This window comes from Cinclus cinclus, chromosome 15, assembly GCF_963662255.1.
Source record: "Cinclus cinclus chromosome 15, bCinCin1.1, whole genome shotgun sequence".
NCBI lineage: Eukaryota > Metazoa > Chordata > Aves > Passeriformes > Cinclidae > Cinclus > Cinclus cinclus.
This window is the reverse complement of record NC_085060.1, coordinates 8,903,583-8,927,181: the sequence shown is the minus strand read 5'-3', so window position 1 is coordinate 8,927,181 and position 23,599 is coordinate 8,903,583. Positions and strand designations below refer to the sequence as shown.

The window sequence follows — 23,599 nt, the reverse complement described above, 5'->3', positions numbered from 1 at the left end:
AGCTGATTTTCAACTACAGTTTTGCTCCACTTGCAACAGAAACCTGAAACTTCTGGTTTAGGCCAAAACAGGAATTACCCCCTTCCTCCTTGAGGAAGGGCCCATACTTAAAGGCTGTGGTCATACCTACCCCCTTCCTTAAAACTCTTAGCTCTAGACTATTGCAAACCATCCTCTTCCAACTCTCCCAGCACAGTCTCCAAGCTTTTCCTTAGGCCACTCCCCCAGTCCCTGCTGCTGTGGGTACCTGCACAGGGCACTGTGCTCCACCCAACCCCTGACCAGTGCTGTGCAGGTACACAGATTTTTTTCAAATGTCCTGCAGATGACACTGCAGCTTTTACATCCCTGCATGTCATCTTCTTTCCTAACAATGTAATGTTCTTTGATTCACTCTCAACAAACCTTTTACAGAACTACTCCAGACCCAGCTATGCTGCACCCTGTATGAGGCAGCTGATTCACTCCAATGCTGTATTTCATACTGCTTTTATTGAACTCACTTGCCTTTTTATGGATTACTTTTCCAACCTGTCAAGACTATCTGTAACTCTGCATCTGGTTCTCTATAAAGAGTGTCTGTAGTTCCTCCCAGCTCAAAGCACCCTACCAATTTAACAAGCATACTCTCTCTATTCCATCATTCAAGCCATCAGAACAAAACAAAACTGAGCAGTCCTGCCAAGCACATCCTTCCTGACTGACACTGAACTCAGTTTTCCAAGCTGTTGTGGATAGTCACATAAAAGTTTATCCTGTGCTTTGTTCCCTGTCTTGTTTGGAAGCGGATTTGTGCTGCGTCAAAGACTCCCAAGCCTAATGCCAGCACTTCATTCTCCCTCTCTGAAATAATTCATCTCAAAGGCTTTCCAGTTCTACTGCTTTTTCTGTTCCTTTTGGGACAGATGTTGGAATTCTGGAGAGTCTGTGCTCTGCACCCCTCCTATGCCAGCAGCCCTGCTTATACAATATAGGGTACAAAGAAGCTGGTGGTCTAAAGCTACTTGTAACAGCAATAAAAAATGCAGCACAGCTGGCTGCTGACATTTTTCAAATGCAGGTGTAACACCCATTTACAGAGAGCCCAGAGACCGCAGTTATGGTGAGGATCCTGCTGTGAATAGATCATAGCTGGAGAGAAAAAACAAAAATGTATCTTCTAGTTACCATTACCAGATGGCAAACAGCCTTGAAGGCAAGGGAAGCAACACAGATTTCCTAACATACAGAAGTTTCAATTTCAATGTGTGTGAATAAAAACGCTAGAGTTAAGGTTAATCTGGTAGTTTCCAGCTACGGATGGTACAGACCCTGCAAAATGCATGTTCTAGCCAGGAAAGAGTAGAGTTCATGAATACAGAATTTGCTGGAAACGGAATTCAAACAGCCCACAAAAAGCACAAATCACAGTTTTACAGTATCTCTGGGGTGAGTTCTGCCTAACTTTGAAATTCCTGAGTTTAAAGAGCCACCTCCCTGAGCCTGCACAGACAGATGAGAAGAAAACTGCTAAAAACACTCCAGGTGTTATTTTGGCCCAACTCAGCTCCCCTGCAGTCACTTGAGAATTGTTTGCAGATTTTATGCTGTTCTGAATGATGCTCTGAGCTGCAGCAGCAGCAGCAGCAGCATGTCAGTTCTGACCCAGGGCTGCTGAGGTGAAGAGGAACATGTCTTTTGTCAGGGTACAGAGGACAAGAGTCAGACCTGCCTTTCCACAGAGCTTCAGTGGAAAAACCAGAATAACTATCACAAGCTCCCAGGGCTACCAACGTTCCCAGCACTCTGAAGGCAGCCCCAGCTTGTCACTAAAACAGCAACTGAATTTCATGGCTTCAATGAATGTTAGGTCAAGCCCTTTCTGAGCAAGCCCAGACTTGATTTTGATTGAAATGAGTGAACCTTGATGTTTTGCATGATTCCAAATGAAAGCAGGTGACATTTGGCAGCTATGACAAGAGTTTTGGGTCCTTTTTGAACTGAGAGCTCAAAGCAAAGCTCAGTGCCACATGCAAGTGCAAGGCAGCTTGAAAACCCTCGGAGCACAGCAAGCAGGTACTCTGTGTTCACTCTACTGAAGGGAGGCTGGTATACTTGGCACAGTCCCAGTCTACCCAGTTTTCCTCTCCCTACAGCTGCAGAGCAGAGCCTTGGGAAGCCAACCAATGTTTGAGCTTAAAAAACCCAAAACATTATATCCCTCTGCAACTTTAAAAGAACAGGTCAGTGAAACACCAGGTAGGGTCTAGCTCTAAGTCCAGGGAGTTAGAAAAATGCACAAGGACTGTAAAGCAAACACAGAAATCCCTGGCTCTAAGACACTGATGCTGCTCTTCGGCCTCCCCCTGTGACTGTTCTGGTGGAATATTTTTGCTTTGCAGGGAAGATAGAAAGGAAAGACACAGAATGTAAAAAAAGCCAGCATCATTTTTCCAAAAGGTATTCAAGTCCAGAAAAACAGCTGTCACCAGCCCACTGAGGAGATAACTGAACAAACACTACTAAAGACCATAATACTTCCATATCTTTGTCATTCCAGCCTTTGTCTGTGAAAGCCAACCTCTACCACAAACCAAGCTGTAGGGGCTGTGTTGTGTGCCACTGGCTCAGGGGGATGTGCTGTGCTTGAAGGCTCTCTCCCATCACAGGACTGGAAAGCTGCCCCTTGCCACCCACTCACGATGACCAACCCCTGTGGCACGTGGCCAAGCTGAAAGGGCTTCAGTCATCTACTTATTGCAGAGATGGACAGGTCACCACCAGAAAGGCACATAAGGGACTGCAGCACTTTGCCCAAGCCAGGGAGGTGCTTCCCACCACATGGCACGAACAGTTTAGCAGCTGAAAGATTTCACCAGTGTATTAAAAACGTACACTGAGCACATCACAGCGCTTCCCTCGCAGCAGGGTAAGAGAGTGATCAGGTGCAAATGCTGGGAACAGATGCACAGTGTGGCCAAGCCCTACTGCACATGCAGTCCTTTCAAGTTGTCTGCATGAAAGTGCAAAGCACTTGGACAGGGGGGCTTGCAATATCAGATGTGCTCTCCTGGAACTCAAACATGCTTATCTAGGACTCACTTAAAATCTGCAGCCTCAAAATGCTTGTCAAGCTTGTTTTTGTTACATAGCTCAAACCAGAGCAGGAGACAAAAGCAAAGAAGAAAACAGTGTTTCTATGTCCTCATCTCCCTTTTTGGTAGCACCTTAACTGGTGACAGCCACTCACAGCCATTGCCAATCACCTCAAACCACTGACCTCGGCAGGCAAATCCAGCTTCAGAAAGAAACCATGGCTTGTCACCACAGAGCTCAAGTACTATCACCCTGACATTTTAAAATATATTTTAATTAGGAACAGGGGGGACATGCAACTACTGCATTCCAGTAGACTCTAAGCAGCCACAGGCACTAGCCTAAATTCCCAAATCCTTATTCACCTGGCAATTAGGGAAGCTGAGAGCTGCTGTGAGTGAAGTTTTGCACATTGCTGAATACAGCAATGTTCCACTGAGTTTCCCCAGGACAGCACAAAGAGGTCATAGCTGTCCTCCTGCTTTCACGCAGGATTTTCATTCCAAGCTGTTTGTTATACTTGAAGGTTCTTAAAAACTCAGAGCAGTTATTTTGTTGGGGAAAAGCCCTGTAGCTCCTTCATTATATTTTTACATCTTGACAACTCTTTCCAGCTCTGTTCCCCTGCCAAGCTCTCTTCTTTGAGGCCAATGGCACGCTCTGTTATGCTCAATGAAAAAAGTGTATTGATTTTAATGTTTTTGGTTTGTGGAACATTTAACTTGCTCCAAGCAATGGACAGTGTTTACCAAACCCAAGAAATATATATTAAGAGTATGGCACTCTCAAAGTATGCTTTTTGAGCTGCAGAGCCACAGAACAGAAAAACATGTTTATCTGAGAGATTACTATTTCCAATAACAGCAATCTCATGCCACAAAAGACAGGAATAAAGACTTCATCAAGCTCTTTTCTTTTGTATCCACCAATACATTCTGATTATGCTACGTTTGTGAACCATATCACTCTGTTACCACCACATATTTGAAATTATGTTTAAACAGAGTAGAATTATCATCATTTAGAGTTCTGAACTGAGCAGTTTTAATGTCTTCCAAGTATTATTCCACTATTCTCCTAGGTTCAGGAATGTTAACAGCACAAATAAAATAGGCTTCTTTAATACAGCATCAAAAACAGGCTCTCTCCAATACAAATAAGACTTTAGAGACGTGCCTGGCCACAGACCTGCTGAAGGAAATGATCGATAACAATTACAAAAGAAGGCATTTAGTGTCCAGTAAAGAGAGCACATTTAGGACCATGTTTAGCCCTGGGACAACTGCATGCAGAGTAGGATGTGGAGTAAGTGACATCCAGCAATGTTAATATTCCTGTGCGTTTCAGTGTGGGACTGTTTCTAAAAAAATCAATTCTACCTGGAAGATAGAAACACTGGCAAGCCATTGATTTTTTTTCTATAATAAATTACCAAAAAAAAGCCGATGCCAGCTCTCTAGAACAATACTGCACAAGTACTGTATTAAAAAACCTCACAAAACCCCAAAGAAAAACAAACAAAATTAAACTTCACATGTGTTTTCTACCTTCCATCTCCTTCAATTGTGTCCCTCCTGATTGCTATTACACCACGCCAGCATTTCAAAATAGCAAGTGCAGTTTCTCTTGTCCCTTAAACCATCTTTTCATTGTAAATCCCATAATCCAATTCTATAACTTTCACCAGTTGAATCTATCAAGGTCATATGGAAAGTTGATGCTTCTGACCTTCCTCTACCTACAGTGTCTGTTGAATATTACAATTGCAGCAGGCAAACCACACGTAGACAGAACCAAGCAAAGTACATTAAAGCCCAGGAGAATAAATGTTAAAGTACTGTGTTCATGAATACAAATATCTGACATGTGACCACCTCTGGCAGCCTCACGCCTCAAGTTTACACAAGGGAAAAGGCAAATAGGGAAGAGCAAAGATTGATAACTAAGTGTCTGACCCAAACCCTCCCTCATGTCCTGCAGAGGGCAAAGTCATGCTCAGGAAACCTCATTGTCACCATGTTTCAGAAAGCAAAATGAAATTGCAAATAAAAAGATATGAAGGTGGCTAGGTTTGGTTGGGTTTTTCTATGCACTTGGCAGAATACAACCATTCCCTGAGCAGGGAATGATGTGGCTGGGCTCTGCTACTGTGGCTTTCTACATTTCAGGTAGAAACACCAAGATATGTCAGAACACAACACAACAGTAGCAATAGCTTAAACCAACAAAGGAGGAGAGCGCATGGCAATAGCAGATGCAGCAGTTCAGAAGGGTGATGGCCTCAGTTGCCACCACAGGATTTGGTCCCTGACGTCTGTCAGAGCCAGGGGTCTGATGTTCCAAGGCACAGGACACCCTTCTGCTCTTGGCTAGGATTTGCCCCATGGCAGAGAGCAAAGCCAGCTTGCCCTGCTCCTCAGCCTGATGGCCCACTGATGCCCCCAGCTGCTTTCTCAGGCTACATTTCAGTTCACCACAGACCAAGCTTTGTCCCTGTGCTCCTGCTTCAGCTACACGTGCCAGGCATATTTGTGCACAGCAGCACGTTTCCCCTTTGCTCTGGCTTTGCAGAGAAGCTACCAGAAAAGGGCTGACTGTGTGCCACCAACTCCACACATCTCCGAGCAAGGACCCCAAAGCTTTCTGGTCCATGCCAGGCCTCAGATTCCATGCCCACAGTATAATGAACTTGCTGTTGGTCAAAGGATTAAAAGTGCAGATACAAAAAGTACCTTCAAGAGAGCTCCTGCAGCCTGCTAGGCACAGCAGGCACGGACCACACATCTCACATGGACCTTGGCTTCCAAAGAGGACATTCAGGCCAAGTGACATTGAATCATAGCCCTCCATCTAGGAGGCAGCAAGGCTTGAAGAGAAAGGAAAAAAGGAAAAAGGAAAAAAAAAAAAAAAAAACAAGCAAAAATAAAAAGAAAGCCTGCCTTGCCCTAGGCAAATAATCCACCTCGGTCAGCTTTTGCAGACTGATCTATTTAGTGAGTTGTTTATTACAGTCAGTAACATATGCACATTTAAGTCACAGAGGAGATTTTTCTCTTAAAAACCACCTTCAGTAATGCTCTTTAAAAAGCACCTGGCAGCAGAAAGCAGATATGTGACCCATGTTTGCTACCATCTCAAGTGAAAGGGAGATTAAGGCAGTGTCAATGCTTGTTAGGAGCCGAGCCCATGGAGAAGCATAGCAACCTGTGGTGGCAACAGGACAGACTTTTTTACACAGAGGCAAACACGATGGTCTCACAATGCCAAAGATAATACACTGACATCTCTATGGGCAAAAGGAGTTTGGCGATGACAATTCTGAGATAAGACTGCGATTAGTGAGACATATTTAGGTGCAGTTCCCATGCACTAGTCACAAGTGCCACACAGGCAGCCAGCTTTAATGAACACGATGCCAAATTCTGTGCAAACATCTGAAAACCTCTTAATATACAATGGATTTATTACAACAACCTTGGCCAGAGCAAAACTTCTACCTGCTCTAATGACAGCACTGTTCACAAGTCCCTGTTCCCACATCTGTTCCTCCTGAGGGTGTGTGCAGATGCACACTGCCAACCTCACTCAGCCAAAGCGGATCCATGCTCTTGTCCCTAACTGAGCACACTCAGTTACAAAGCAACAAAGCCTTCCCAGGAACAGCAAACCAACACAGATGCTGCAAACCAGACTGCTCAAGAAGGCTTTTCCATGCTGACCTACATAGCCAAAATTTGGGGTCTGTAGGTCTCTACACACTGACATACAGCCCAAAGACCCCAAAATCTAGCAAGAGTGGTCTGCTTTCTCCACGTGATGCCAAGAACAGGTATTAACTGATAATGCATTTTGCAGAAACCATGATTTCAGCTGCTGAGAGGTGGCTACATTCCATGTAGTCACTGAGATCTGTTCCCCTCTGTGTAACAAGAGCTGTAGGACAGGACACTGAAAAGGTTGTATGCCTAGTTGGGTGGATTAATCCATTTACTCCTGTGGGATGCAGCTTTTGGTCTGACCTAAATTCTCCTATGAGCAGTACTGGTCTAAGTGCCAGAACAGCTAAGAAAGGAATGTGTCCTGCATGTGCATACATGTGTGTCTGTCCATCCATCTGTCCCAGCTGACCAACAAGAATGGAACTGATCAGGGCTTTCCTTTCATTTGCTTGGTGCTTTGGAGTTCATGTTTTTAATAACCACCAGATTCACTTACTTTGGTTTGAGAGCACAAGAGAAAAGCTGGGGGAGGCAGAAGCAACTAAAGCATATCCATGTGGATGTGCTTGCTTATTCAGACTTGAGGCATAAAAGCAAACTGATCAAATTACCACGGGGTTTTTCTGTCCTTCCTGTATTGCTGCTCTGCTTTCCAAATTCCTGCCCTGAACTGCTTACCCTTGTCCCGTTCAGTACTGACTGTCTGAGATGCTCAAACTTTTGTAGATGAGGAGGAATGCAAGGGTTACCTTTTGAAGGCTGCTTTCTATTAGAAAGCAATCTTAAAAAACATTACTTCCTTCTGCAACAGACACCTATCTCATGTATTTTGCTTTTGCTACTGACAAGAGATATCTTCAGATGCAGCACAATTCCTTCCTAAAAGGGCAGCAAGAAAAAGACCTTTCGATGCCCTGAAGGGGCACAGTCGGGATGAGTCAGCTGCAATGTAAATGTTCATTTGTTTTTAGGTGGGATGGGCCCCTATAGATGAGGTAGGAGGGATTGAAGGGATTTTTTTTCTGCAAGGAAGAGTGACCTTTCTTGAGGACATCTGCAGTCTCTCTGCCACGTGAGAGGAGTAGCTGCAAAGAAGCTCCAGGGTCATTAGCAAGTCTGGAATGCAGCAGGACCAGTGCCTACATAAGCAAACACTCCAACACTGCTGGAAAAAAAGCTCAAACTGGTTTAAACAAAGATAGATGGGCTTCTGATAGGGCCTCGGCAGAAATCTCTGCACAAACTTTTCAAGTGCCTCTGATACAGGCCAAGAAGGACAAAGTAAGAAAAGTGCTAACACTTTTCCTCTGATTGGGCTAAGCACTAGCACTAAAAGGATGCTTAAAATCATTCTCTGAGAATTAGCAGAATCAAAACAGGAAAAAAACCCCGTTTTGAGTAGTGTTTTTGTCCTACCTAATGTGAGTTCTATTCCAAGACTTCTAAAGATTTTATATTACTGTGGACTCTTCAAAAAACCATGCAGAGAAACACAAAACAAGAATGAAAATCCTCTTAATTCAATCCGTGCTTTATCGCACAAGGCCGCAGCAGGGGATTTCTGGCTGTGGGAATACAAATACTCATCAATGCTACAGCTCAGGGTCCTGCTCCAATTACTACCCAAACACAAAATGAGACAGTCCCAGCCTGAAGAGTTTACAGTCTAAATACACCAGACTTGGTGGAAAAACCCCAGGCGGTCAGGGGAAGCCTCAGCAACACTGGGACTGCATTCCAGCTGCTCTGTGCTGGGCTGCTGCAGCCCTGATGCCCTTGATGCCTCCCGAGCTCCTTCCTCCCGGCAGCCTGCAGTGTCCCACCTCTGCATCCCTAGCTAAAAGTGATCCTGCCCATTTGTCTCCCAGCCCCCAAGGGATTTCCCGCTCCCCGCCCCCAACTCTCCCAAGGATGGTGCAGAGCAGTTTGAGTGGGTTCTGGTGACAGGAGTGCTGTGCGGGTAATCCGTGCCCTGCTGTGACATGCCGGCCAGCAGATGCTGACAGAGCTGGCAGCAATGGTAGCCGAGCTCCCCAGTCCTATGGGAAAGTGGCTTGAGGAGCTGCACTGCTCCTCCCCAGCGTCACCCCCACATCCTTCCCTCGAGGTCGTCCCTTGCAGCTCAGAGAAGGTTTCAGACATCTCTGTCTTGCTTTTATCAACCCTGATGGCTTTCCAGCTTCGAGCACCAGAGTCACTCAGCCTGCCTTCCTTGCTCCATCTCCCACCCTGCAGCACATCACCGAGGTTTTACACGCAACAGGATTGACACAGCAGGGAGTCAAAGTCTGCAGGGAGGTAATTGTGATTATATCTTCATCTGAAAGGGCACCAGATGCACTAAGAAATAAAAATGGCTGTTGAAGCAGGAGAGGAGAGCGAGAGATTTCTCAGGCTGCCTTGTACAGCCCCTGCAGACACTACAACAGGGACAAAGGACAGGGCAGCTGCACTAGGGCTTGGGGACAAATAGGCCCAGAGGGGAGGAGGAAACAAAGCAGAAAGAAGAAACAGGGCATTAGAATAAGGCTGCAAGTCTTGCACCATCATAGCAAGGTTTGGGAGGGTTTCTGCATAAGCAGGAGCATCTTTTAGCACCTTCCCCTACAATGATTGGGAAGGAGCAACATTCCCTCCAAAGACAACTCTCTGTCTTGAAAGTCCGCTGGTTTATGAAACAAGATCCCCTCACAGGGAAGAAAGAGCTGGTTTAAAACATCGTCATCTCTGCCATGCCTGGATGACCTTCCAAGCCCTCTTTAAAGGCTCATCTATATGTCTGGCTTTCAACTCCCCACGACTGTGAACACTAAAGTGCAACTGCATGGACTGAAATGTCCAACCCCACGAGGCTCTAGCTTTCTCCTGGCAAACTCATCCTGGGTTTGCTATCTGCAGCATCACGTGGAAGGGACTCTGGGAGCAGAGCCCAAGCACTGCATGCAGCACAACACTGCACAAACCAACCATTTGGGATCAAGAGCATATAATGGCTGCAAGCCTTACCCATGCTCTGATCCTTTAGGAATGGACAGCAAGAGGAAGAAACGCAGAATAGTGGGATCTGCCAATACTGTTGGGATTACACACTGCTTTGTATTCAAACTCAGCTCAGCTGAAGCAGGGCTCTTTAAGGACCTAATCTCCGTGTGACTGTTCCCAGCCTCACCCATGCCCCTGAGGATAACAGGGACTTAGGGAAGCACAGTCATGACAGCTTCAGTCTCAGGCACATGGGCTGCAACTCCACCATGTTGGTGCTGCCCTGGCCACCTTTGAACTCCCACGCTTTCCTAAATGCCCCTCTGTTTAAGAGTTGCCTCCTCTCACTATGCATCCAGAGCTGATCACAATACCCAGAGTTTATAAGGCAAAGAAGAAGTAATGAGACAGAAGTAAAGCACCATATTTCAGGCTATTGGCTTAAATCCCCATCAGAACCTGGTGTGGGTATTGCTGGGCAGAGATGTGGACATCACTCATGGAACTCAACTGGATTCCAACACTCCTATCTGTAGTGGTTGTTTGGGGTCTTTTTCTGACACCAGCGTAGGAGAACAGCTGAAAGTTAGTGCTGTGTTAATGCAGAGTATGGTCAGAGGCAAGATAAAACTTGGAGTCACCTGGGCAATGCACTGTGATACCCATTCTAGAGTACTCGCTAAACTGCTCCTGGCTCCCATTCCCAGAGTTAAGTAGAATTTGCCTCACTTGTCAGTGGTGTTCTGTGCACCTTCCTAAGCAAAGGGTGGGGGCCAGCAGCACCCCTGTAGCAGTTATGCTGGACTGGGTGGTAGGTCTTTCTCTCTACTGTGCAGCCAGACTAATAAACAAGTAGATTGTTTTAAAAATTCCACTGCTTCAAGAGGAAAACTTCCCAGAGCACAGGCTGCCACCTTCCAAACAAGGTCAGACACTGACCTCCTCCCCCACCGCCAATGACCTTATTAGCACTGATCACGGTTCTAATAATATCCCGCACTGTAAGCAGGCCATCTGCCGTAACATTTCACTACAAACTTAGGGAATTGCTTGATTTGAGTATGCTCGTGTCCCAGCAAGCCAACTGTGCCCTCTCAGGAATATGATTCTTCCTCACAGCTTCAAGATAAATGTTGCAGAAAGGCACCTCCGTGTCTTTTCAGCTTGGAGCTGAAGCACACAGACAACAGCGTCAAGCCATTCCCAGGTGCTGGCTTCAGACAGAGGAAGTTAAAATACAGAGTTAGTGGTTAATAATCCCTCACTCCAGCATCCGGCTCCTCTGACAGTGAGGACATCAAGTAACCATGTCACTGAAATCCTAAACCAAGGCCAAACACTAACCAGACATTCAGAGAGCCAGATGCAAAACCCAGGGCTCCCAAGGGATCAGCATTACTTTTGTGCCATGTACTTTCTGCTGTGTGGACAGCAGAAAGATTTTACTATCCTAACACATTAGCTATGGTTAAGCTGAATATTTTCACTGTCATTACAGAACAGGGGACTTTCTCAACAGGCAGGTAAGCTTACAGAACTAAGCATGCTTGATAGCTATTCCTTTGGAAGGAGCCAGGGTTTGAAATGCTTACTCAGTTAGGATACCTGCCTAGAACACCCAGAGTCTTGCTACTACAGCAGCTCAGCTACACTCAGCCTTCAAAGGCATTTTTTGTACTGCTCCTGTGAGCTCAGAAAGTGCAATTAAGCACAGAGACTGACATTATAACACTTTGAAGCAGTTTGCATCATCACAAGGCTCTGAAAGGTGGTTTTCCAAATCCTTGGCCTTTCCTCTAATCAAAAGACTGTCATCAGACATGGCACGAGCACTATATGGGGTGAGGAAGGGGGTCAATGCCTGGGTCCCTGCTGTTTTATGAACACTAATAAAACAGTATTAATAAGCCAGAAGTAAAACTGCGCCTTGTATGGGGCAACATTCACCCAAGGTCTTCAAAGCATTTATTTTAATAGCAGCAAAACAATATTTATAGGGGCAGAATTTCAAAGAGCTCAGCTCCTCACTTGGAAATCTAACCACTTATTGAAATGCTCTGTGGGAGATGTCAGGCAATGGCTCTCCAGAAAGCCTGGCACATCTTGTTTATTTGTTTTAAAGCTTCTAAACAGCTCAATTACATAAAAGCATGTTACTGCACCCTCCTTCAGAAGGGTGAAGCAAGTGGCAGAAAGCTATTGTCAGCTAAGGGATTACATCAAACTGATGCTATGCCACTAAAGAAACCCACCAACTACATGTGCTCGTTCAGTCACTTCCCTTGAAGGCATCTTTCACCACCTCACCCCCAGCTCATTCTGTTGACCTAATGCAATGAGGAGCAAGAGAAGTCCCTAGATAGCTTCACCAATATTGCAGCAAGATAGGACATCACAGCCAAGGATCCTCTTTGCCCCGGACTCTGTCCAGGCATAGAGAATTGTAGGTTTGGTGCTTCTATTTCAATCCCAGTGATAGCTACTGCTACACATCAGGGCTGGAAGAAGTAATGCTTGAAGTTCTTCCCTAGAAGAATTTGGCAGTGCCATATTTTGCAACATGGCACCGTTTGAGGTGCCAGAGCTCGCTGTACACACACACACACACACACACACACACTTCCTTTTGTGCTCCCTTGGCCAACTTCTGACTCACAGCAGGCGGGGTGAACAAGACCACAGCCATTTGCTATCTGGGCCCAGCACCTCATCTCCCTCCTCCCTGTGCAGAGGAAGACCCTGGAGCTCACAAAGCATCCCCCTGCAGTCGTGCTAGGTCACAGGCACAGAGCTTGTGCTTGCAGATCCCAGAAGGCTTGTCAAGACTGCAAACTCAAGGTGTGCATGCAAAGAAACTCCCAAAAGCCAGAGGTGGCAGAGCAAAGGACCACGGGCAGCTCTCCCCCTTCAGAGAGTGGCCAAGACGACCAATTCCCACACTCAGAGCTTGATGTAACAGCTCACTCCAGCACAAGAAGCTCTTTGCTGCTCACAGGAACTCTACAACACTTAAAATCAGCCTTAAGTATTTTGCAGAACCGGAACCTTGGTCTGGACGGCTTCACTCTCCAAAAAGGAAAGCAAGCCTCAGGAGCAGGAGGTGGCACACCATGGCCAGTGAATATTGCAATATGCCCATAAAAGGTTTCAAAATATATCTGCTTAAGCACATACAGAGGCTCAGAAGGATTTAGAGTCAACATCCCAAAAGAATTTCTCTCCTGCTTTTTTAGGCAAGTGTGAGCAGCAGTCAGCACTTTACCATCATCTTCCCAACCAGAAACCCAAGGTTACTCTTGGCTAATATTAATAATGTAAATGCTGCTGGCTTTACCCTTCGAGGATGGTGGTTTGCTCACACCACAGGGAGAACAAGGCAACATGAGCTGCAGACAGAAGCAGAGGCCCTGCATTGCAAGGGATGCCTGGTGAGGAAAGGAGGGGCAAGGATGGCAGCAAAACCCCACTGCTGAATTTGCTTGGCCCATCTCCCTGAAGAGGCTGGCCTCCAAAGTGTGGTCTCAGGACCAGTTTGTGGGCAGAGTTCTGCTTTTCAACACAAGGGGAAAAGCATACAAGCCTGAGGCCCAAGGAAAAGCTGTAATCAATTAATCATCTGCAAGAAGACAGACAAGGACAGTGTTCCTGCCATTGCCCCTTACATTAGGGGTGCCTCAAACATGCCAGCCTGTGCCTACACCTCTGCCAGCCTTTTGAATCTGTCCCAGAGACACCAAGTATGAGATTGGCACTCTCACACAGGCAACAGCAAAGGCATTTGCTCCTGTGTGGGCAAGCCCTCAGGAGAAATGTGGGGTCAGGAGGTCTGGGGCACAGATGGTGCTCTCCATCTACTGCACAGCAAATACCCAGTCACCAAACATCCACCCTCTGCAGGAGCACAAGCAATGAGCTGAGAAGAGAGCATCCCTCCAGGGTAGCATCAGAACTATTCTATGCCAGGAAACCTACAGATATCTCACCTTTCTTGCCATGTTACCATGGACAACATCAAGATTACAAAGCACATGTCCTTGTAAATGTAAAGGCCACGCTAGTGTTCCCTGCTGAGGCTGCTCAGCTACAGAAAGACCCGCCCGAGATGAGGACAAGGCTAACCTCTTCACTCCCTGTAACATACCTCAAAGATCACCTCCTTGCTTTAGAGCACAGACAAGAATTCCCGGCAATGAATAACACCTTCCTGCATCTCCCCATCTATTGCTGTCCTTGCAGCACTGTCACCAGGTAAGACCAGCCTGTTTCTAGTTACACAAGTTCACCCAGCAGCTCTGCAGAGAGCCAGGACCAAGGGAATTCCAGCTGCTGGACTCTGTATTCAGTGCCTAAGGTGCTCTGTCCTCCTGCTAACCCTGCCACAGTGGCAGCAACCTGCAATAGAGAAGGCAAGGGAACAGCTCAGAGCAGCAACCTTCTAAACCATGAGTGCAAAACCCACCAGTGCTCATCTGCTATGGTTCAGCTGTCACCGATGAATGAAATGTGACTACAGGGCCAACAGAGAAACCACTGGATAACACAAAACAAATCAAACATGCTGTGTACAGACCTCTGTCCCACAAAAAGACAAGCTAGGCAGATTTAAGGTGTATCCTTTCTCTGGAAAGCTGAACATACCTAGGGAGGTCACACATCACTTTCAAGTAACCAGCCTTAATCCCACAGAGAGCATCTGCAGTCCAGACAGCAGGGCAGGCCACAGGCAGTGCCAGGCCAGCTTCTCCATCAATGCTCTCCATCCCACAGATGTGCCAAAAACTTCTGAAGACACTTCAGAAAGTATAGTATAGACAGAATGTGTGCCAATTAAATTAAGCACTGAAAACATGGAGCTTGTTGTAACCTATAGACAAGAAGAGATCAGGCCCAAATTATTTTTCCCCCACTATTCTGCTTGAAATACCAATTTACTTCAGAGAGAAATACAAAGAGAAATACAGAAATTAACAGAGAAAGACAAATACAGTATTAACAGTTTTTATAAAAAAAATTGAGTCTAAATACATTTTCTGCACTTTAAATTGTTTGATTTGGTAGTTATAAAAATTTATATTGAAAAGGTTATATAAAAAAAGCACTTATGACATGCTGTAAGACACACAAGCATCCAGAGCATCTTGGACAGAAAGCTGCTGCAAATCTACTGTTGCCACACAGGTAAGTGGCTTAATGACCATGGAAAAGTGGATGTTTGTCACACAGGTCACTTGGCTCAACACTGTTCTTGTGGAATATATACATCTCCATTACACTGAGCTGAGACATGGAGTCGGAATGTCTCCAAAAATACCACTATGTCTTTGTTTGCTTTTTTCTTCCTCCCTAAAAGTGCAACCATATGCTAAGTTTAGTGGGTGTTTTTAGTTGTTTCCTAATTTGGAGTTTATTTAAATTTCAAAAACATAGATTTGATTGCCAACCAGTAAGTCAGAAATAATTCTAGTCAAGTCAGCATAAACCAGGTACAAATTAGCATGAAAACTGTGAGGAACAGCCTCAGGTACATCAGTTTCAAGATCATATAGTACATCATTGCCCAAGCAGTGTGAACTTTTTGGACTGCCGTGGGATTTTGAATATTATTACCAGGGAATAACACTTCTTTTGGAAAATAGACAATTTAGACAGAACTACTTTTAACTTCTTTTTATGCATGTTCACAGAAAATTTTTCACCTTCTTTTTATAGTGTACTGCTTTTAAACATGCAATAGTTTAACAATGTTTTTCACGTTAGACCTTGTCAACGTGACCAAGTCAAAACTCGTATTACTGAAATTTTTCACCCCACTATTTTCTGACTCAAAATGCTCTTTGAAGCTTCAATTCACATTAACGTTTATAAAGAAAATTTTAAAACCCCTAAACAGCAAAAAACCCCAGCCCACACCTCACAAAGCTACATTTGTAAAATTTTTAAACCCCAAGTCCTCAGTGCACACATCCAAACTGTGAGCAGTATAAATCAAAGCCACTGTGAACACTTGATGTGCATTACCTACACATTTTTATGTAACATCTCACCATCTCCTAATGCCCCATCTCTCAGCTCTCTGCTCCATTAGTGACCAAAGACAACGCTTTTCTTCCTTCCTGACAACATCAGAAACTGAAAACACAACCTATGACTTTCTGGCCAGAAACTAAGAGTTGGACAGGCTCATATCCCACCTTCCTGATCCAGCCTGAATAAGAAAGTTAACTACTTGATGAGCAGCCCACCAAAGTGCCAAAACAAACCTTTGTAGGAATTGCCATGAGCCAGCAAACCATGTCCCAGTCCTTACAAAAAGCACTGGCTCTGCAAGGGACGGTGCATACTGAGTGATGAGAGAAGCAATAAACAAACCCTGAGGCCACCCGAGTTTACAAAGATGACATGACATTCCTCTCCTTTGCTCAGACCATCTCTGAGGTGCCACAGGAACTGCCTAGGAGGTACTAGAGAACACTGGCCACTGACCAGCAGCCCTTGTGGTCACTTCTGGAAGCAGGGTGGCTGAGCATAGCCAGCTCTTGTGCCTCTGGACTGCCCTCCAATCAAGCAGTGCACTCTCCTGCCATTCACACAAATTAATTCAGAGAACACTGCTTCCAGAATAACAAGGAGGGATGCACAAGTAGAGTGAGAGCTCTCCTGGCATCTGATTCAAATCGCAGTTTTTTGCAAGGAACTATTTTTAAGTTCTGTATCAATCTGCTTGAGAAAGGTTCCTTCTGCTGCCTACAAATGTGCAAACTCCCCCTTCAAAGAAACACAGCTCAGGACAGCAAGATCCAGCCTTGCACTTTCAACCTAATCCAGACCAGATGTTTCATGACCAAAGCACTGCACAACACACAACGTTCCTGCAGAGCATGCTCTGGTGAACCCCACCTGAGCATCTGTGAGAGCCCCCATTACCTTCAAGGAGTCCTGTGTGCTCTTCACAAGATTACAGGTAGCACAGATTAACCTGTGAAAGAACCCACACTGAGGCAGTCTGACTGATTCTGGAGGCCTTACTGCTTTTTCCACAGGAACAGGCATGGAATTACTATAGGAGATTGAGGAAAAAGGGGAAAAAGGGTTTCAGTAAGCATATGGATGCTGTGCATGACCTGACCAGTGAGGTGAAACCATTGTTTGCTGGGTTATCAGAAGTTCCTGTATGAAGGCATTGTTCAAGCTTAAGAGGTCTGTGAGAAAGAAAAAAACAAAACAAAACACAAGCAACAGCAGCACACAATGGATGCAGATAAGCCACGTCTGAACAAAGCCCTGGGCAGCTGCAAGACAACGAGAAAACTTATTAGCCACAAGCATCCTATATCCTGCCTCCAATAAAGCAACACAGATGTTCTGCTAATGCAGGGCATGAAAAGACAAGAGAGCACTAAGCAGCTATTGAGCTCTCCACAGGAGAGAGGTTCAGTGTTCCACAGCTGTTGGGCACAAAGACATCCACAGGATGGGCACCAAAAACCTCTTAAAGGGTCTGAGAATGTAACATCTCTCTGGTAAGGGTGGCCACCCTTACAGCCATGAGCCCCTCAAGACGACTGCAAACAGGGATTTGCCAGCCCAGAACAGAGTGACCATTGCTCGAGGGTTTAGTCCCCAGGGGAGTTGTCCCCACTGGGAAATGCATGGCATTGGACACACACACTCAGGGGACTGGAACAACCCTCCACTGCACAGGGAAACAGGGCTCTGTCCACTGAGAGCTGCTGGATCCATGGGGCTGAAGGAAGTGCTCCAAGACCCACTTTCTTGTCTGCAAAGAGGGGTGCAGAAACAGCCTCATCACCTTTGGCCAAGTGCTCTGCACAGTCGGACCTCTCCTCGAGTACTCCCTAAAGACAGAGCTGTCAGCCCTCCACAAGGCTTTCCTAAGTCCAAAAAAATCTGTTCTCTGGAAAATTCAGAGAACATGCCACTTAACCAGCACATACTGGGCATCTGCTAGTGAGTCAAGAGGAAACTGCAACCAGAAAATTATTTAACAGCCAGTTACACAGGAAACACTCTGAGCTGTAGAAGATCACACCCTACTCCTTCCTTTTTTTTTCTTTTTTTTTTTTTTTTTTTATTTTGGTGGGGTTTTTTTCCTTAACATGGTGTTCCCCATCCCATTGCCACTGCTGAAGTGGGAGAAGTGTTTGCTCATATCAGTCAGTGGGGTTTTGAACTCCAGCTTCCCATGGACTTGGTCCTGCCCATCATCCCAGCCCCAGCTGTGCAGAGAGGGGCTGGCACAGAGAGCCCGGGCATGCTGCAGGAGCTGCACTGCCAACAGCACACGTGGGGAAGCGTCACACACCGGGTGACAGCACAGCTTAGAGCCCAGCCAAGCTGGGTGGCTGCACGGGGACACCTCCCCAAGATGCTGCAAACACCAGCAAGGGACACAAAACCACCCTTCACTGCATGACAGCCCTTCCTTCCATTCACAAATAAACACTATAAAATAGGAACATAATAATCTCTTCATTAAAAGTATCTGCACTGCCTCTGGCTACAATTCAAAAGTTTCAAGGGCGTAAAGAACAAGATTTTTTTCTCCCTTCAATGAAAAAAAAAATGTTTGCCTCTCACTGTCAGCAAACCAGCAATGTAAATGAACATTTGAAAGTCACTGTATAACTAAGAGTCATTTTATATAATCAGATTAAAAAGAGAAAACTGAACGCAAACAGAAAACTTGAGCTTCTTGAAAAAAGAGAACAGAAATGAAAATATTAAGAAGTCACTAGCAGGAATAAAATGGGTAAACCAGCGTCAGTCCAGATCCAGTCCTGGTCTGAACCTCTGCATATATAATTCTACCAGTTCTGTTACTCATTATGCTCATAAAAGTAAAACCAAATCTTTTCAAGCAACAGCTGAAGATCAAGAGAAAACTTTTAAGATTGCAAAATTTTCCAGACTCTTTCTAGAAATTTTACCAGGTTGATTACTTTGGTCAAAACATTAAACACAATGTCAAGAATTCTCATTTGCTATCAGTTATCCATATGGTCTCAGAATAAAAATACTTTTGAGAAGTCATACCTTTGGAAAAAAAGAAAAAAACAGAGTGGATCTTCCTTTCCCAAGAAACATGGTGAAGTGAGGCCAGAAAGAGATACCCACAACCCCCTCCTGTGAGCCCCCCTACTCCTCATCCTGACTCACAGTTCAGGTCTGTGGTATTTTTGAAAGTCACCCCTGGAGCTCCAGCAGGGACAAGCAAACAAGAGCCATTTACAGGCTCCAAAATTGACTCTGCAAGGATTAGCACCAACTTCAAGGCTCAGCCATAGCTCCAACAGGCCTGGCAGAGCAATCGAGTTCGTGTGTCCCTAGCAGAAAGCATTTTCCCAATGGCCATCTCTGGAAATGCTGTTCTCCATATATTTTGGCTGGTCCTCACCTACAGGACAACCTTAAAGCGCATCTGCAACTCTGTCTCCAGGAAATATGAATAAAGTTGATTCATTATCTTAAAATGCTGCTTTAACTTCTGTTCATTAAAAGCACATTTCAGGTCCCTGAACCAAATGCACAGCTGATGTGATCTGGACACTCAAAACTGGGTTTTAGTTCTCTCTATTCTCCTTATTTCATTTGCTGCCCACAAACTGTGTTTTCTGTTTCAGGGACAGCTGTATAAGACCTGAGCTACCACTGAAAAAAACGCCCTGGATAAAATCCCCTCTCCCTGCAGTGCCCGGCACTCCAGGCAATCACACCCGGTATCAGATTCAGCCTGGATTTCAGGAGCAGCATCCTCCCTGCAGACACAGAGCAATAAACAGCTGTACCGCACATCCCACACCCCTGCACACCGAGCCACTGGGAAGGGAAAGAAAAGCAAGGAAGCTGAGGTAATGCACGCGTTACAGTCCTCACCTTTAGGGAGTCAAAGCAGGCAATAACTCGACCATTTTCCACATGGCAACTCCGTGACGGATGGGCGAACTTGCACTCTGCATCAGACCGAGAACAAGTCCCTCTCTGAAACTCTCGACACACTTCTAACGTCAGCCATTTTGTATCACGAACCAGGGAAACGTTTACAGCCATATTAAAAAACAAAAATTAAAATGCAAGCAATCGCACCCTTCCTCAGGGTAATATTTACTGCTGATCTTCTTTTTTCTTCTTCTTTTTTTTAAAAAAAGGGTAAAAAAGTGAATTCAAGTTAAACGTGAAGAAATAACTAACTTGTTGCTTTGGTAGAACTCCTATTCATCAGCACTTAGGTTTTCATTTAAGTCAAATCGTGTTTCTTTAAACAAGAATTAAACATAAAGCCAATCATAAAATAGAAATCTTATCAGAACAACTGAAAATCAAATTAGAGGCCAGCTCCTAAAAGTGCAATTGTAGAAGTTAAAATACAAGTGTTATATTTTGTGCCACTGCCAAAGTTACTTGCAAATAACTGGCAGACTTTCAAAAGAATTCTGTGCTCTCCAGTTAATGGTTTCAATTATTCTTGCAAAAAGCATATGCTGCTGGCAGCACTTCAGTTTGTGGAATGGTCTCGGTCCTTGGGGAGAAAACTTCGTTTTTTTTTTTTTCCTTCTATTTCTTGCTTCTAAAAATTATGGTTCACGAGCATCAAAACAGGCAAAAGGATGTCTGCTTTATTTTTTTTTCCTCTTTCTTTTCTTTTAAATATTTGCTACATAGTCGGGGAAGGAAAAAATAAAATGGCTGAGCAAACTGCGTGTAAATGGGGAGGGGAAAAAAAAAAAAAAAGGGCAAGGCTGGAGGAGCCGCCGTCAGGGCACGGGCCGCAAGCAACGCCGAATTAAACAGAGAGGGGGGCGAGGGGCAGAGAGAGGCAGCCCTAGACAGAAATCCAAGCAGCGGTGGCTTCAGGAAAGGCACTTTTCAGCAACCTGCAGGAAAAAGAGAAATAGAATCAGCCAGGAGCCTGCGGCCCCGCTCGGGCGGGCGGGCGCGGGGCGGCGCCGGCGGCCATTGCGGGCACGGGGGGCACTGCCCGCGCCGCGCTGCGCATGGGAGGCGGCGCCGGCCAATAGCGCTTGCCGTTACAGCAGCACCCGCGGGCAGCCGACCAATACAAGAGAGCGTCTCATAGGGCCGCGGTGGGTGCGGGCCGCACGCCGCAGCCCCGGGACCGTCCGCGGGGGACGGGACAGCCGGAGCTGCGGGCAGCGCCGGGGAAGAGTCTGCTCTTCGGTATTTTATTGTTTTAATTCACGTTCGCTAACCCACCCCCTCTTCTGTAGAAAATGTTCAGGCAGGAAGAGCGGCCGCTGGCTTTCTAACATGCAAGGCTCCGGCTCGGCCCTGCCGCGCGCTTCCAAGGTGTTCCATTAAAGCCATCCCCAGCGCGGGGCTGCTCCTGCCACGGCGCATGGAGACAAACGACCGGTTCGGAGCGCTCCTCTATGGAATCAGGGCCTGCAAAACCAAGAGCAAACCCGACAGGGAAACCTAAGCCACACACACACCACACACACGGAAAAAATTAACTCATTGCTCACAGCTGTAGTTTTCCACCAGACCAAAGGCAACTCGAATTACTCTGACTCCAGCAACTCGTGTTATACAACAAACAACTTTCAGTGCATTCCAGTTGAAGGCTTCCTTGGCATCCACTAAAATGTTAAGCTGTCCCAAGAGTCTCCCATTCTAATATTAGCTATACCATTGCCGCCTGATAGGATTGGGCTGTTTCCAAGTTCCCAAAATCCAGCCCTTTATCTTCCTAAAGTACGACCGTCCACTTTTGCAAATATTTGACAGGCACGGGATGTTGCCTGGTGTGACTGCTATTAAGATTTCAAGCTTTCCTAGGAGAAGAGCCTTCAACTACAAAAAAAGGAAGCTTAAATTCCTCTTTTATTATTGGTGTGTTATTGCAATTACACTGATCAGTAACTGAAACCTACTGGAGCTGGAAACAATGGAAACAATGCTATCAAGGAAGAAGTGTGGGAAGAGGCTGTCATCAGCAGCAGGGGGTGGGGCACAGAGGCTGTTTGATTCACAGATCGAATTATTTCAATTTAGAAAAAACAACGCTCATTAAACCTACACTGCAAGTACTTTCTAGGCTTAATTAGACTCAAGTTGATAACAAAACCTGCCCAGATCCCTGCAATCCAGCTTGAGGCACCAGCACAAAGCTTGGTCTGACCCATGCTTCCGGAAGGACCTTTGCATTTTTGTACATCAGGTGGGGAACAGAGACTGCAAACGTCATATTTGCTTAGCGTGTTTTAAACTTCAAAGAGAAGGAAAAAGGCACATCTAACCGTGCTCGTGTCTTTGGGGTTTTGTAAAGAAGAGGTGATCTAAATTAATTCCAATTTTGTAAACAGGGCAAATTTATACAATAATCCCGTTCACTGATATGTGGGCTCCCTGTTCAAATAAGCTCAGAAAGCAGAAGAAATTAAAAGATGGGCAGAAACCTTCTGCGGGGAGCTAAGGACTAACTGGGTGCAGCTCTTATAAACGAGCTAGAACAGGTCAGATATGGGTGGGGATTAGAAAGAATGCACTCTCAGAAGTTCTTCCTAGCAGAATGAAATACAACCATCTTGTGGATTAAGTGCTTATTCCACAGCTTCAGACTACCAAGGGAAGTGAGGGTCTGTTAATCCTGGGGATAGAATACGATGGATCTGACTTAACACACAGTTACACCAAACACTAAGGTGTCCAAACAGTATAGTAACATCTGTCCTTCCCAGCCCTTCAACCTCAAGAAATCCCAGTGTAACAAAACAGATGTTGATCTTGCTCTTAAGGCATGAAGCTCAGGAGCACACACTGCCCAAAGGTACATGGCTGCACTAAACTGCTCAGTCCTCAAAATGAAGAGCATCATGTTAATGAAACCTAAATAAAATTAACTTTACAAAACATTAAACTACAAATATCAAAACATTCACACACATGTAACACGGTGGATATTTTTCTTTACAAATCATGGCGGAGGAAACAAATCCCCTGATGGAAACTGCCCCTGCCACACACCCCGCAGAAGGGCACACTCATCTGTGCAACATTCAAGAGACAAGAAATTTTCTGTGCTATGGAAACAACCCACCTCCCTGCAGAAGGATTGACTCATCTCAGACCCTGGCACCAGAGCTCCTGTACTGGAGGAAGCCAAATTAATGAATATATTCCTCATACCACAATTCTTCAGCCTGTGAGGCACCTGGCAGAGCACAGCAGCAGCACACACTGCCCCATCACTTGTTTGCTGGGCACTCAGGAGAGCAGTTAAGCACATGCTTAAGTCTGAGCGTGCCAACAGTCTTTCTGGAATGAAAATCTGAAGCATGTACTTAGGTGCTTTGCTGAATCAGGGCCTAAATAAATGAATCTGCTTCACAGGTTTATCAGGACTGGGAGGCCAGCAAGAACAGGCAGCAGTCATCGTGTTTCGGCTTACATGATCACAGCCCAGAGGAGCACGAGTTAGGCTTTTCTGCAAGTCAACAAATACAGTTCTGTCAGTGTTTGGATTGCTGCAAATCCCTCTCCATGTGGTCACGGGGAAGGCTGGAAACGCTTGCATGCCGGGCTGACATCACAGCAAGCGCTGCACTCTGCTGCAGCGAGGCTCCCACGCACAGCCCAAGGACAGCGCACCTCAGACAGGAACCTGCCGCCGACAATACAGAGCTTCAGTTCTCCAGGCTTCCACTCCTGGCAGCAAACAACTGTTCTCACCAGAATGCACCCTTACAATTCCTTGTATTACCCTTTATGGGGGGGAGGGTGTGGGGTGGCTGGCATTTTATTCCCTTTGTTCTCCTGTATATTTCAAATGGAGGAATTAAAAA

General features: G+C 45.6%; 1 protein-coding gene across 3 annotated transcripts in view; it reads right to left on the bottom strand.

Annotated features, from left to right (window-relative positions):
• MBNL3 (muscleblind like splicing regulator 3) overlaps positions 1-19,844 on the bottom strand; it is a 54,353-nt gene extending 34,509 nt beyond the window's left edge. For all 3 annotated transcript variants that reach the window (XR_009933639.1, XM_062502612.1, XM_062502613.1), the window contains exon 1: positions 19,671-19,844. Coding sequence is in view for 2 of the 3 variants with exons in the window: in XM_062502612.1 (XP_062358596.1) it covers positions 19,671-19,844 (174 nt within the window). In the remaining variant the exon portion in view is untranslated. The remainder of the gene's footprint in view (positions 1-19,670) is intronic.
• Between the last annotated feature and the right edge of the window lie 3,755 nt (positions 19,845-23,599).